At 34.8% G+C, this 15640-nt stretch overlaps 1 protein-coding gene across 1 annotated transcript; it reads right to left on the bottom strand.

Moving 5' to 3' along the window:
• Nucleotides 1–42: 42 nt before the first annotated feature.
• On the bottom strand, nucleotides 43–11647 carry LOC113770241 (probable LRR receptor-like serine/threonine-protein kinase At1g53430). The gene is made up of 24 exons (XM_027314648.1): nucleotides 11310–11647; nucleotides 9065–9236; nucleotides 8676–8747; nucleotides 8110–8178; nucleotides 7952–8023; nucleotides 7805–7876; nucleotides 7260–7331; nucleotides 6853–6924; nucleotides 6665–6736; nucleotides 6492–6563; nucleotides 5526–5597; nucleotides 4698–4766; nucleotides 4492–4557; nucleotides 4283–4342; nucleotides 4172–4210; nucleotides 4032–4081; nucleotides 3555–3919; nucleotides 3222–3420; nucleotides 3006–3140; nucleotides 2300–2418; nucleotides 1908–2118; nucleotides 1577–1814; nucleotides 1231–1381; nucleotides 43–661 (listed from the first exon to the last, which is right to left on the bottom strand). The coding sequence occupies exons 1-24, from the start codon at nucleotides 11437–11439 to the stop codon at nucleotides 251–253; spliced, it is 3060 nt and encodes a 1019-aa protein (XP_027170449.1). The 5' UTR covers nucleotides 11440–11647; the 3' UTR covers nucleotides 43–250.
• Nucleotides 11648–15640: the final 3993 nt, after the last annotated feature.

Raw genomic sequence — 15640 nt, 5'->3', positions numbered from 1 at the left:
CACTTCTCAATTCCAAACTACAAATTCTTAGAGAATTCCAAGTCCAAAATATTTACAATGCTTACACAACCGCATTAGTTTTGTTGCAAGAGAATATGAATTTTGTTACAGAAGAACACTGCACCTCCAGAGGTACCTGAAAAATGTCATGAAGAATCTGTATGACATCAAATAACCAAAAAATTTGCGAGACTGCAATCCTAAATCTTGTCGTCATGAAATACTCAACAGTTTGACACCATCTTGAAGATCAGAATCGAAGCTTGCTAGATGAAGAAGAATCACGCATTTCATCCTTGCTAGGAAGAGACGCTGATGAGTCAATCCATGGTCCATCATCCATTGAAGTAGTCCTAGGGATCTGGCTGCTGTCAATGGAGAATGTAGAAACATGGGATTGACTGTCTTGTGATAATTTCTCAAAGGCTTTGAACCTCATGTCCTCATTCGATGAGGCGCGCTTGATTAGTGGTGCCTGAATTGCGATTTTGCCTTCGAGCATGCTCACTGCAGAAGACATGGTTGGCCGAAGAGTAGGAGATGGGTTAGTGCATAGTAATGCCAAGTTTATCATCCTCAGTGCTTCATCTGCAGGGCAGTCTGAACCAAGACTTGGATCCACAAGCTCTAAAAGATTTCCCTGTTCTTGCAGGACGTAAGCCTGCATGTTCCCACGTAGAATGAGGAAAAGGTTATATTATTAACTCAGCCATTGGCGTTAACAAATTGAAAAACAGAGAAATGTAGGCAGAATATTAGGATATAACAACACCAACATTTGCTGATAGGATGCATAAGCTAAAATAGCTTTCCTGCTAATTCATCCTACAAGATTATTTTTCATGAGACTACGAGTTGATGACAAATTCATTGATGGATTGATAGCTATGATCCTTATCATTAATTTATGAAATCTAGCAAACAAAATCCTTATCATTAATTCTGGTAGTGTTGACTAAAATGAACTCTGATAAAATCCTTCTTGTCACTCCTGCTTCCACCCTCTCCTCCAAATTACCACCATTGTTGTCTAAGTACCCTTGATAGTTGATACTCTTGATCAATTTTAGGAATTCAAAACAGTAAGAATGCCATCATTTCAGCCAGTTTAATTTTAGTAAAAGACATGTTCATTCAAACCATCGTTTTCGAGTAATCAGCTCAATCACTTGTGTGAGCTAAAGAAGGCAATCTTTCCCCTGGAGGATAGAGCTGATATAAGAGGTTTACCCAGTCAAGTAGATACACAAACTCCTCTTTGGGCCTGTAGTTAGTGTTACTTTTCCCACTGACGATCTCCAGTGCAACTATTCCAAAACTGTAAACATCTGCTTTGTCCGTTAAGTAACCCCTCATAGCATATTCAGGAGCCATATAACCTCTGCAAGAATAGATAACAAAACAAGTCAATAGATGTTTTCGATAATAAATCCGGTCGTATTCTTTTCCAAATAATTTACTGTTGTCCACATCATGCACTCACACACAAAAATTCCAGTCAATAATCTTGCTGCCAACAAAAATCAGATGAAGAAAGAATTACAAATTAGAGAAGGCAAAAGGCATGAAAACTCACATCGTTCCCGCAATTCGAGTGCTAATATGGGTGTTCTCCTCTTCGTCAAGCTTGGCCAAACCAAAATCAGATATCTTAGCATTGAGATCCTTGTCAAGAAGTACATTTGTAGCCTTGATATCTCTGTGGACAATTTTCAACCGAGATTCTTCATGGAGATAAGCCAAACCTCTTGCTATCCCTAAGCATATCTTCTTCCTTGTTGGCCAGTCAAGATATAGCAGCAGTTCCGTTCGACCTAAAAATGTAAAGCACCAGGGAGAAGAGCATGAAAATTGAATATCGTGTTGCAAGCTATGCTTTCTCATAAAGATGATACCAAAATGCTTACCAAATAGTGCTCGACCAAGACAGTTGTTTTCCAGGTATTCATATATTAGCAACAATTGGTTGCCTTCTATGCAACAGCCATAAAGCCTCACAAGATTAGGATGCTGTAACGCAGATATCATGCCAATTTCATTAACAAATTCTCGATTTCCTTGCCTTGACTTTGAAGAGAGCTGCTTGACCGCGATTACTGCACCATCTGATAATAAACCCTGGGAATAGTAGCATCATTTAAGCATGATAAAACATCATAGTGGAATTAGTTGGGTCAACATTTGTTTCCCTTATGTCCTTGGTCCAGCACAAGCATGGCTAGGATGAATTTTCCAGTTCTTGCAATGTCAATATTCAAATGAAACTAAATCAATCAGAAGTTCAATTGTAAGTAGCAACCTTGTAAACTGGCCCAAACCCACCCTCACCAATCTTATTGGCAGGGTCAAAGTTATTTGTGGCAGCTTTTATCTGTCTCAAAGTGAAATATCCTGTTTGTAGATCCAGAGCTCGAAGTTCTGAAATGAAACGATAAAGGTTCACTCCTCCAGAATGAAAGAAAAAGAAACTTAAAGTGCAATTTTAAACATGTTTTAATCATCTCCCTTTCTTCCGCCCATGACATCCATAATGTGACTTCAAATCTTAAATTTAAGTACATTTTATCTCGCTGCTAACTAGATTGTAAAACTACAGCATAAGCACCGGCAAATATCCACAATGTTTGTTTGTCCAGGGGCAAACTTTCAAGACACATGGACATCCCTTTCTAACACTATCGTCTCCAGAACACAACATAAATAAACAAACTAACTTCAATTGTATGTCAGCTGGCATTTTTTTTTTTTTTTTTTATAAAATGGAACACCTAGTTGTTTTTGGTTGGTTTTCTTGAACTTCCTACAAAAATGCTCTATTTTCTATACAGAAGCATTGCTTCAATGATCCTGCTCTCACAAGAAAAGATTCTTTACTTTTAGGCCCTACTCGTTTCTTTATCTCATCTTATCTTATGGTACTTCAATTGTTTGATCACTTTCCGGATAGCTGACAATCGATTTTTTGTTATAGTCAAAAGAAAAAAACACATTACACATCATCTCACCTTTATCTTCAGTGTCGTCTCCTCCTAAATATCCTTTCAATCGCAGCAAAACTAAAATTAAACATACCACCACACATGAAGCAACTACGATGCCAATAATAGCTCCAACTGATAGCCCTGTATGAGTGTCGAAATCTAGAAGAAGATAGAAGGGATGACTCAGAGATGTTTCTGAAGAAGGAAATATAGAATAAACAAGAGTCAAGATAAACTAACTTGGTGTCACAGTAATTGCAGATATTAGAGGTCCATAAACACCTCTGTCAGGAATTGCTGTTGTCCCTTTTCCAGTCCAGAATAAGTGGATCTCCAGAGTGCTTCCATTTACAATTACATCCTTAAAGTCCTTGGTAATTCCTATCCCAACACCCTTAGCTTCCTCAATGATATTAAAGTCCTTGAGAACTACATTTCCCTGCATTAAAAACTTTCGACTAAGATACGGCAGAAGTGTTTGTGTAACTTCTATCCCAATAAGTTTCTTAAAGAAACTGATTTCAAGCTACGTGATATGCTAAACCCAGAAATTAGCTGCTGGTATTTTCTTACTTGAATTGATACATCAAATATGCGTCTCCCAAGACTGCTAAATTTCTTGTCATCTGAATACATTATTTCGGCAAAGTGGAGGCGCACTTTGTAGCTACCCTTTCTTAGACAAAGGCCATAATATTTAAGTGAAGCGGGGGCCTGGCGTGCGGTTCTGTATATCTCTCCACCAGTCAAATTTGATGATGCGGAACTAGTAACATAATTGGCATCATCTTTTCCTATGAACACTCCTGAGCTTGTATAAGCCCATTTCTCTGAGGAGGAAAAGAAATAAGCTGGACCACGGTTAGTTTGGTCATCTTCATATTCATTTCCCTCAAAACCAATCCTGCTTCCTCCACAATTTATGAACAATGAATAATCTGCATATGCGAGCAAGAATCATTCATGAAATCACACGGATTACAGGTAACTTCAAATTAATAATACAAGATTCCATAAAAAAGGAACAGAATGGTACTTTGGAAAACATACATTGGGATTTTCCCGAGCAAGGAAGGTCCTTCTTCGAACACCACGCAATTCTGTGTTGTATGAAGCTAAGGTCATCCACATGATTTTATTGACAAACTAAAATGAAATCTAACAAGAAGACTTAGTATTTCAGGACTCACGAATTGCTTGTTGATGTCGAATAGCTGGAGGCTAAGTTCCTGTTGAAGTACGGGGTTTTTGATTAAAACCGTGAAATATTCCACTTGCCAAGAAAGCAAAGAAACACTTACACAGTGGATGACTGGCAGCTTGTTGTGGACGATGGAGTAAAATTGTTGTTAGACAAGTCACTGCCAGCAAATACAATCATGCCAAATGTGAGAAATCTATGATATATATATATATATATATATTTCCGTATGTATGCTATACATGCACTTGAATTGCAACTTCTGCATCCATTCAGAATTTCAAAAGACAAGAGTATACAAGCACCAACATGTTCTCTCTGCTGTCCAGTAACCAACCGGGTATTTCTCCACTTAATGCATTAGAAGCCAGAAGGCTGCAGAAAATGGTATAGCATTAGCTTTTTGGGTGGCAAGGGCTTTAGATGTACGCAAACCCCATTTGTCTGAAAATCCAAGAAAAGTATCAAAGTTTTGATAATTGGGCACAAAATGCAATTTAGATAAAGTGACTTACAGGTTATCAAAATTCAACCTCTGAAATGTATTTGGGATTGGACCAGTCAGGTTGTTGTAGCTAAGGTCCCTGCAAAAGCATTGCCCAATGAACCCAAAAGAAAAGACATAATAGTTGAGATCAGTCATTACAACTGGAAACACTAATCAGTCACTAGGTTCTCCCACCATTTAAGTAGAAATCTTGGCCTGTTGTGTATGTTAAATCACTTCTTCTGAATGTAAATTGGACAGAACAAAACTTGTCTTAAACCATACTTGAAAGGAAAGGTATGCTTTAACCTCAATCAGAAGGTCTAAATGCCAATTTCAGGCATGAAAGCACTGCTTGTTTATGAGAAAAAGCTAAATCTGTCCACATAATGAATTCTCAATCGGGAATTTGATAGGTTATATTAACTAACGTTCTTAGGCTGATGTTTTCAACTTCAGAATATAAAACCAAGTGAACGGTTCAGTAGATATTCAATATGAATTCTTTTCATGTTGGACTAAAGTTGATTGCAGGACAAAAAGCAAAACTACATTCATTTAGTTAATATATAAATAACAAAAGGTTCAAGTCTTGGTGAAGTGAAATAAGTTCATCTAGAATAAACTAGTCCTACAGTAATAAGAATGTTCATAATGCTGTCTTTGTGTATTTAAATAACTGCAAACAAATGGAACAGTGAAGCTATATCACTTGCAAAGCTATATATTTTTGTTGTCTTAACTTAGATTTATGATTGCACTTGCAATGCAATTAACTTTCTAATCAACTTAGAGAATGTGTCAATGACAGAGATCAATAAAACTACACAAATGCCTCCCTGCAAAACAAACTTACAGTGTTTTTAGATTGGCCTTGATGCCCATATATTCTGGGATTGGGCCAAAAATGGAGCAGTTTCTTAATATTCTGCATCATGAGAACAAAATAATTAGCAGAATTTTAAAAAGGGATAATTTCAGAAACCTCCCTTGAGGTTTTTAACAATGTCATTTAGCTCTCTCAAGGTTCTAAAAATTACACATACCTCCCTTGTTCCTTAAATATTTTTATTGAAATTCCCTTGTTTGGGATGCTTATACTTAGAATTACTGTTGAATTTATTTTTCATTTTTTTCCTTCGTATTCCTTTTTTTAAAAAAAAAAAAAAAATTTTGCCAATAAAACTGTATAACTGCACTATTATCTCTAGTTTCTATCGTAACCAAATGTCGAACTAGTGATTTTTCTAATGAGTTAATTTATATGTAGTCCAATGTTTTTACTAATCTTTGTTTTTCTATTTTTTGGTATTAAAATTAACAATAAATAAAAATAAATGCCCTAAAACTACTACTAAATTATGATAATCCCATTACTCGAAAAATTCATAAACTCTATATGAATTATTTCAACATTTTTTTCTATCTTATAAATCTAAATCCATAATAAAATACCATCAAAAGTATCCTATCATAGTGATAAAATTATTATTATATAGTTGTTTATCAAATAGTAGATATGGATATGAAAAATTGATATATTTTATACTAGATAATCTTATAATTGTATAGGAAAATAAATTAAAACTCATTACACAAGGGCATTGTTGGGTATTCATTTAAAAATTTGACCAAATCAATATTATTTTAAGATTCTGTTACTAAAACTATCAAATCAAGAGAGGTAGGTGTAATTTTCCAAACTTTAGGAGAGCTCAGTGAAATTGTCAGAAACCTCAAGGGACGTTTCTAAAATTATCCCTTTTAAAAAAAAATTAGCAGATATCTATTCCAAAGGCACAGCTAGATCCTCCCAACTCACACTGTTCTTATATTTTCCAGGTCTTGCAAATTGGGAAATCTAATACTTGAACCACTCAAGCCGAGTATCCTCCTGAGAACCACAATTTATGTGATCAAGAAGCAGATGTCAGAATCCAATTGAGCATGTTGTAGTAAAAAATCTAGTAAAGTCTAAACAGGAAATTGTCTCACATCTCATATAAATTTGTCAACCGGGAAATTGCAGGAGTAATTGGTCCTTGCATTAACGTGCCTTGCATATGTCTGCGAACAATTGGTTCCGCTTGATGTAAGACAGCATCACCATAGTCCAAAAAGCAAATAAATTTATTCTGAACAGGGAGAAAAGTTGCATCAATGATGCCAAGAAGAACACTCACAGTCTCGTAAGTTTTGTCCAATTGCCAATAAAGTCGGGCATCTTTCCAGAAATTGCATTTCCATCTATCCTACTGCAAACAGCAAAGAAAGCTCACAAATATTTTGAGTCATCCCATTAGGAATTTTATTTTCAATTTAGGAGGAAAAGAAGACTTGAGAGTCCCCAGAAAATCATTTTCTTGTGCTGGGCTCTGAAAGAAAATGAATTCTTATTTTGTTTTTGTTTGTTTCCTGTTACAATTCGGCACACTTAATTGAGTTTTATATCTACTAAAAAAGAAGGAGAGGATATGTAAAAACAATACTGTTCCTTCACATCACAAGTATACTTTACCATCATCCCCACAAGATTTAGGATCCAAATGAAACCTGAAACATTTTTAATTGCTTAAATGTAATGACTTACAAATCTGTCAAATTCGTCAGATTCCCAAATGTCTCCGGTATTGTTCCTGTAAAATTGTTGGCAGAAAGCAGGCTGCAAGAGAAATGTTCATCATCGGTAGACATATCCTTACGACGAAGGGAAAAACAGAACTAATTCAAGTTGAATTTGGTAGAGAATTAATGTTACAACATAGAGTCCATTGATGCAAAAGCAAAGAAATGGTGTCTAAATAAGCAGAAAGGAGAAAAGAATGCCAATCTTGGAAAATTGCATTGTTCCAAGCTTTATAATCAACTGCTGAAGCTGTCTCACTTCTGAAACCTCAGCAGGAGTAGTAGGACTATAGAACCACAACTTGAGAAATAAACGATGCATGAGAACCACCATTAAGTGTTTTACAGTAATAATTAACAACACGATCAGGCTAAATTTATCATGGACGGAGTTACCAAATACAACTTCAACTTGTTCTAATGGGAGATTCTCGTTAACTTAAAAGTGCGTGAGATTGCAATCATTTTGCATGTACGGTAAGATTGCCTAAAATGATCGGATAGTCTTACAGTCTCCTCAATCCGCTTAGCCTTCCAAGATTAGCGGGAAGAGGTCCACCAAGCTGATTATCTTCCAAAATCCTGCAAAAACATAGCCCAGTTGAGTATCCCAACTATTTGAATATGGCGTAGACACTGCTCATCGTCTCCACTTACAGCTCTTCCAAAGTAGAAATATCACCTATTTCGCTAGGAATTGTACCGTTAATCCGGTTTCCCAATAGTGACCTGTAGTAGACTGACTTGTTAGTGTATCCAAGAAGTCTAAAGCAAAATGCAGAACGACCCTGGATTATTTGGAACAAGTGACTTACAGATTAGTGAGAGGAAGCCGAGCAAAACTTAGTGGAATTGATCCACTGATATAGTTACGCGAGAGGTCTCTGAAAAAACAAGAAGCAAAGTAAGTCTGTGGACAGAAACTCAAACAAAAGAGAGCCGGGGTAGTTTCCTTAGATGTTGGTCTAAGTTGTCATATGAATCTTAGATGAAATAATTCTACTTTAAAATGTGGCCGCAATAATTTTGTCCATCTTACTCGTGATCAAGTTTCATATGTTTATTTTCAGTTATCTTCCAATACAAGTGCCATATGATTTTTGCCAGCTGATAATAATCGCAGAAATTTGGGCATCATTCTGTCAATTAGAACTCCATTCAGGGGAGAATGATTTTGGCATGTGAGAATTAAAATGACCACAAATTTAGTCCCTTTACATCTCCTATTTTCAATGGAAAACAATCATATTGAATGCTTCCCTGGGCTGCCATGCTGGTGTAAATTAATAATCAAAGGAACCATTGCCGTACAACATCCATCTGTTGAACTAACAAACTTAACATTCTCAACAGAATTCCTTACTAGCTACAAAGAACTTACATTTCCCGAAGATGACTAAGATTTGCAAATTCTGCAGGCAAAGTCCCAGTCAAATTAAGGCCTTTCAGCTCTCTGAGTCACCCAAAGCAGAAAAAAAAACATGTATGAGAATACAGCAGCAAACAAAAAAAGTCTGCATACCAAGTAGGAATAAGCTCAGAAACATTAGTATGGAGTAGAAAAAATTAACTTTTGACATCTTGAGATGTGGACATCAGAAGGAAAACGTTACTATGTCTATGTCACTGATTCATGAGAGACGTAACCGGGCAAAATCACCCTCCATCCATTTAAACAGCAGATATTTAGTATAGAACGTCTAAACCTCAAGAAACCTGACATTCGCTCAAGAGTCAAGAGTGATAATAGCAAAAAGATTAAGAGCATACATGCTTGTGACATGGCATACAGTGTTGGCACTAAAAGAGCAATTGCAGGTCACATTGCTATAAATGCCATCGCCAAAGGTCCGGTTGAGACCGCTACCCTCACTACAAGAGCTCCGGCTAAGATTCCAGTTTGTGATCTGCAGCTTTGATGATATCGTTTGAAGAACTTGCACTGCAACATGAATTTGCGATCAAAACACAATAATGTGTAATTAATAACATGCATAATTATATTTAAATAATGATTTCAACTATTTTTTTCTTCTCTCTTTTTTTGGAGCATCCTGAAGTCAATTTCTCGATAACAAGTTTTTTTTTTTTGGGAAAAGCTTTGCTTCAATTGAACACCGTAAAGTAACAACTGTAACTCCAGTTGAATAATTTAGTATGTGGGGCATTTTCAGTAAAACACATAAAAGAATAGAAACTGAAGCAAGTTCTTGTAAGAATTGATTCTTTTTTTTTTTTTAGATAAATAATTGTTCTTTTCAGGCAAAATTCCTAGTTAACTTGTCCTTTTCATTTCAAAATTGTGACAATTCTCTATTAGCTTGTCAAAAACATCTTAGATTAGTGGTTATCTTGATCTACTGTATGAACCTAGAATTGTCAAATAAAAACGCCTCCCAAAACTTTCACGGCTAAAATTAACTTTTGACTTGGACACGTCAAAGCCAGCATAACAGTCTTCGCATACTCCATACTCAGATGTCAAGAGGCATGGCAAAGTCCCAATATATGGCCTGACCAAACTCCTCCCAAAGGTTTTGGCCAGTTGCTCATAAGTTCATCTTTGAACCTAATTAAATATTGGACTGACAATTCCAATGCAGAAAATTTGATTATCTGTGTAACTCATGAAACGAGGAAAAAAGTTGCATATATATACACGATTGGTGAAATTAAGATAAACTTAAATCAACCCAAAAATAGAAATTCTGCAAAGAGACCATTCCTGTGAACCAACCAATTTAACCATATCCAATCCTTCCCTTTCATGTAATAAATACTGCATGTGACGGACTGCAGTTTTTTCACTTATAGTAGTGCAATTGCAATTTTGGGTACATGACTTATTCAATGCAACAACCATAAGGGACTTATTCTTTTTTTTTTTTTTTGTCGACGGAGTGGGTGTCCGGGTCAAGTCCGTAAAGATGGCCCGACTAATCCCACTCCGGCCCGGCCCGGCGCCCCAACCAGACCTATCACGTTAGATGCACGGAGAAGCCGATGTTGCTGCGGAGGTTCGACCCCAGGACCTAACGGTCCCGAGGAAGAGGCGCCAACCACCAGCCCATTCACGTGGGGGCATAAGGGACTTATTCAATGCAACAACCATAAGGCTCCCACTCCACCTCTTACAATAGTTGTTGGTGTTCACTTAGCATAAACTGTTGTACAGTTTAATAATATTAGGTGCATGCACACAAATAAAATCTATACTTTTAGGAAATAAAAAGCAAATTTCACACATACAACGAAGTATTGCAAGCGTACGCTATACTGTAAAACAAATAGTAGCATAACAACTTGCGTGCCCCCTTGGTATAATGCAATTTGCTACTGGTCAATATCAACTCTTGGCATCTTTTGTTCATATTTTCATTACCAGTCGTAAGATTAAGCCCCTCAAATGAGTTAGGTTGTCGTGCCAGAATGGGCCGACATCTCAATAATTCATTGAGAGTGGGACAGTATGTGATTTTGGGAATTTCCAAAATCGATCTATCTTTTAGTTGGATTGGTTTTTCCTGAATTTTTGATTCTTTTATCATTGCCTGACCTGTGCAATAAGGAAAAGTTAAAAGGCTACGTTTTGCTATGGGGACCTGTGCAAGTAGTGCACTTGTAACATTTTCTTTTCAAGATAGCCATGTCTGGAAACTCCTCCTCCAAAATAAAAGACACTACAGTCTACAAAGAAGGGTGGGAAAAAAAAATCCCTCGTAAAGACTGCTTTCTTTCTAGTTTCTATCTCTTGCAACCTATGAATGATCCTGGTCGTTAAACCCATAATTGTTTGCCAAACCAACAAAACTTTTGTCAAATAAAATTCTATAAATGTTAAAATTCTCAAAAAAAAAAAAAAAAAAAACCCACAAACATCATGCTTCACTGACCCCGGAAGAACAAATAAGAAGTGAAAAACAAGAGAAAGATTAAGCAAATTAAATGATGTCCAATCATACAGATGCTGCATGTTTGATCGTCAAAGATATAAGTTTGTGGAGTTCCATCTTACCTTCTTCTTCAGGCAATAATTGAGCGAAGGATCTTAAATCATTAGTACAACTGAAGAAGTGCAGAACCAGGAAAAAATAGACGATGCTGACATGTATCTCCTCAGGAAGTGTCCTTCTTGATGTAACCATTGTTGTACTTAAGAACAGAAGGCTCCGTTGATCTATGCAGCACTTTCTCCAGTACAATTGCAGATGTCAAGAAAACAAGCAAACTAAATATTACAACGTATGACTTCTGAAGAAAACAGACGTTGTAATAAAACGAAAAGTAGCAGTAAGAAACAGAAACAGAGTATTTTAGGACAGAACACAGGCACAAGCAAGAAGAGGGCGTGAGATTTTTTGAGAAAGAAAGAAAACGGGCCTTCGCCTGTGGGGCGGGGGGCAGCGGTTAAGAATAAAGGCGCGGAATTGGAAAATTTCTTTAACTAAAGGGATAATTTCGGAAACCTTCCTTGATGTTTCTCTTTGTCACTTAGCATTCCGAGATTTCTAAAATCTCATTTACCTCTCCTCCTGTCACCTTGACAGGATTGGATATCCCTTTCAATGATCACAAATTGATAATATTACCATTGCATTCTTAATAATTAATTAACCAAAAATTCCAAAATAAAAGAGAATTTTTAACCCAAAAAATATTAATAAAATATAGCCAAATGACTATTCAATATTAGTCCATATTTCTCTGTATTCAAATGGTGGTAAAGTAGCAAAGGTAGTGGTTAAGTTAAATTTAGTAACGGCAATCACTTCAATGAATTTTGGTAAGTAATTTACACCTTGAAGAATTTTGCAGGACGGATTTAAGGAAGTCAAGCAATGTTTTTTAGCAAGTATGTTTTAATACATGATGTAATTCAAATTGTATTTTATATTAAAAATTTTTATATGTGGAATTTGCATGTAAAGCCTACTTATAGAAAAAAATTATAAATAAGCTAGCATTAATAAGATTAATCAAAAAATGATCTCATGACCAAATATCAAAACATTACCAAAAAAATTTTCATGTAAAAAGAAAATAGGCAATTTTTGGATATTTTCAAGTTTACTTATACCCTTATTTTAATTTTTATTGTTCATGTAAGTTTCATAAATAGGATAACATAAGGATAGTATTGAAAGGAAAGATTTATCTCTCTTACTTTTCTCCAACAGGGGCTAAAATGTTACAAAAAAAAAAAGTCAATCTAAGAGACGTAAGTGAGATTTTAAAAATTTTAGGGGTACTAGGTGATATTATGAGAAACTCCAAGGACAATTTCTGAAATTATCCCTTAGTTAAAATAATCAAGTGTGTATGTCCCTTCGCCTGCAGCACCGCCAAAAAAAAAAAAAAAAGGTATTTTGTCCCTTTTTGAGAAAAATGGATTATGGGTTTGGAAAGTTCAAATCAGAAGAGCCGAAGATCAAATCAAAATCGAATTCTTTTAATGCAAAATGTATGCAACAATTAAGATGGACGCAGTCTTTATAGAAGAGGTGGTTGGGATGTTGGAAATTAATTAGTAAAGAAAAGACCGGTAATTCCTCTTAGACCAAAAAAAAAAAAAAATTAAAACTCTTACATCAATCTCTACTGAGTCTCAATTCTTTTTTTTTTTTTTTTTGGTAATTCTGATGATAGAAATGATTCCTTATAACTAATAAACTTAATCATTTAGAGAGAAGCGTGTCCATATAGTATCTCAAACATTACAAGGTACCAAAAACTAATTCAATTTTACGGATAAAAACTTTAAAAGTATTCATGTTTTCCCTACAAATTACTAAATGTGCTTTCACTAACCAAGAGAAAATATTCATCTTAGGTTCAATTTTAGAAAAATGTCTTTTTCATTCCTAGTAATTCATAGAGAGTCAATATAAATACATGTGTTTACAAGTAATTTGATTACAATCCCTGATAAAGAAACAAGTATAAGCCTAATGTTTCAAGAAATTTAGTCCACTCGTGAGTTTTTCCATCACATAAATTCACACTTGAAGTTGCATCCTTTTATGTTATTTGTTAAATACATATGTCATAACTTATACCTTACTATGTAAATACTATTATTATGTGCTTCTATTACTAAAAGAACTTTTTCTTACAAATATTAATAGCATTCTATTTATTTTTATAATAGCACTCCATTTTTTTTAATAATAGCACTCTTACTATCATTTGTATTATATAATTTTTATTTATTAGATTATATGATAAAAAAGACAGTTAGAGTGCTATTATTAAAAAAATGGCTATACAAATGATATATATATTTTTTTAATTTGTGCCCCACTAAAGGAGGTAGATGTTATATAACTCACCGAATATAAAGTAGGAATAGGTGTAAAATAGAAACTATCGTGTCTGATCCAAAAAAAAAAAAAAAAGAGTACGACCTAGATACATCGAAAGCAAACTTTTACTCTTCAGATTATAGCAAGAGTTCAACTTTTTCCGTCGTATTTAGAACCTTCTATGTTTAATTGTTTTTAAGTTTTTGTTTGCAGCAAAATAGTACTAATCAAGCTTAACCTTCTTTTGACCATAATCAGGGTCCCTTTTATTTTTTTCCAACTAGAGTTGTAAAATTTTGACATGTTCCTACAATTTGAGTTTGATCTTTCTTTCCTTTTCTTCCAGATGTATTAGTAGTTGGACTTCTTTTTATTGATATGGGAACTATTTTATTTAAGATCCTAACCTAAATTTTGGACTAGAACAGTATGTGAATCCTGGTTTCCACATGTATGCAGAAGAAAACACCTCGTGGGCTTTTTATTTGGCTATATTTCAAACACAAGAAGATTTTTGAAATTTCGCCACCCTTTACCATTAATGTTTAAAAAACAGTAGATTATTCAGAAAACATAAAACGAATAATTAGTTCCAGTTGATTTTGATAGGTTTCCAAGTCATTTTAAAATGCACCTTTTGTTTTCTCTTTTTTCTTTTGAGGAAAATGGACATTTTAGAGGCTCATAAACCCCTTATCAGGCATGTTAAACATATTTATTGCAAAATTTTGAATTGACATATTAATTAGATGTTTTAAACCTGTAATTCTCTTCCCGAAAACGTGGAGAAAAAGGTTGATAAATGCTAGCAAATAGCAAATACAATCGGCAAATAACCTGTGGGAAGGATGCCCTTGGCATTCAAACGCTAAATCTTCTTAGAGAAAAATTATCTCTTCAGAAAATCTTCTTAGTGCAGCACATGCACATACACAAGGGCGGATCTACGGTGGGGGCATGGGCCTCCACTGCTCCCCTTAAATTTTTATAGTACCTATAGAAATTTGATATAATTTCAAGTGTGCCCCCTGAAGTTTTGTGTATCCATTGATTTATATGTTTCTAAAGTTGGTTTTGATTTTATCTATTGCGACAACTACCGGAGAAAGGGCTTTTTCAGTTATAAATATAGTGAAGAATTGATTACGAAATAGAATGGAAGACACTTGAATGAATGATTGTTTAGTTACTTATATTGAAAAAAATATATTTCGTGAAATTCAAAAATGAAAAAATTGTAAACCATTATCAAAATATGAAAATTCATCTTGAGTAATTGTAAATGGTTTAGTTTGCTTTTAAAGTAAAATTATTATTACATAAATAATTTTGAGTTTGCCTTTTTATGTTTTTCATGGAACATATGCATCATTTGTACTTATTGGTGAATATTTTTTCTTAAAAAATTAAAAAAAGAGTAGGTAAAAAATTTTAGAGTTGCTTTTACCCCAATGAGAATTTCTTCTTAGTGCAGCACATGCACGTACAGAATATATATATATATATATATTACAATAGCTGCATGATTTTTCAGAAAATGAACATTATGAAATTGACCGAAAAATAAAACTCAGCTAAGGCTACTAGTTTTTGCACTTCAATTTTTCTTCATTTGAAGCAGGGATGGTAAATGCCACTACTCTGAAAAGTCTAAATTAAATGACTTTCTGCAGCATCCTGTTTAATCTTTATCTTTATGAAAAGAAAGTGCAATTCTATGGTCAAAAAACGTCAGCTTAAAAATGATCACGGGTAAAATAGGAAAGCCGCCACAGAAAATTCCAAACTGGAAAAGCAAAAGGGTCCCGAGATTTGGCTCAGGTCGGTGGAGATGGACCCCAAAGTTACGTGCATGGGTGCATCCAATAATTTGTTTTACTACGTTATATAAAACAAAGCTCCGTTGTCCTTAGCAGATTGCTAAAACAGTTGCTAAACTTAAAAAATAAAATCTGTAAGGAATCCCATTTGACAGACCTCTCAACCAACCGCAAACAACACACATCCATCCAGGATCTAAGCGAAACCCACGGCCCAACTCAAT

Source organism: Coffea eugenioides, chromosome 5, assembly GCF_003713205.1.
Source record: "Coffea eugenioides isolate CCC68of chromosome 5, Ceug_1.0, whole genome shotgun sequence".
NCBI lineage: Eukaryota > Viridiplantae > Streptophyta > Magnoliopsida > Gentianales > Rubiaceae > Coffea > Coffea eugenioides.
The sequence above is the reverse complement of the archived record's forward strand: the minus strand, read 5'-3'. Positions and strand labels throughout refer to the sequence as shown.

What these genes read in the sequence shown, in the direction of transcription:
- LOC113770241 (XM_027314648.1), bottom strand. Translation starts at nt 11,439, where the DNA reads ATGGTTACATCAAGAAGGACACTTCCTGAGGAGATACATGTCAGCATC. An exon ending in AGGTTGAATTTTGATAACCT is followed by an intron (nt 4,558 to 4,697) that starts GTAAGTCACTTT and finishes CATTTTCTGCAG; the next exon opens with CCTTCTGGCTTCTAATGCAT. An exon ending in GGTTTGGGCCAGTTTACAAG is followed by an intron (nt 2,119 to 2,299) that starts GTTGCTACTTAC and finishes TACTATTCCCAG; the next exon opens with GGTTTATTATCAGATGGTGC.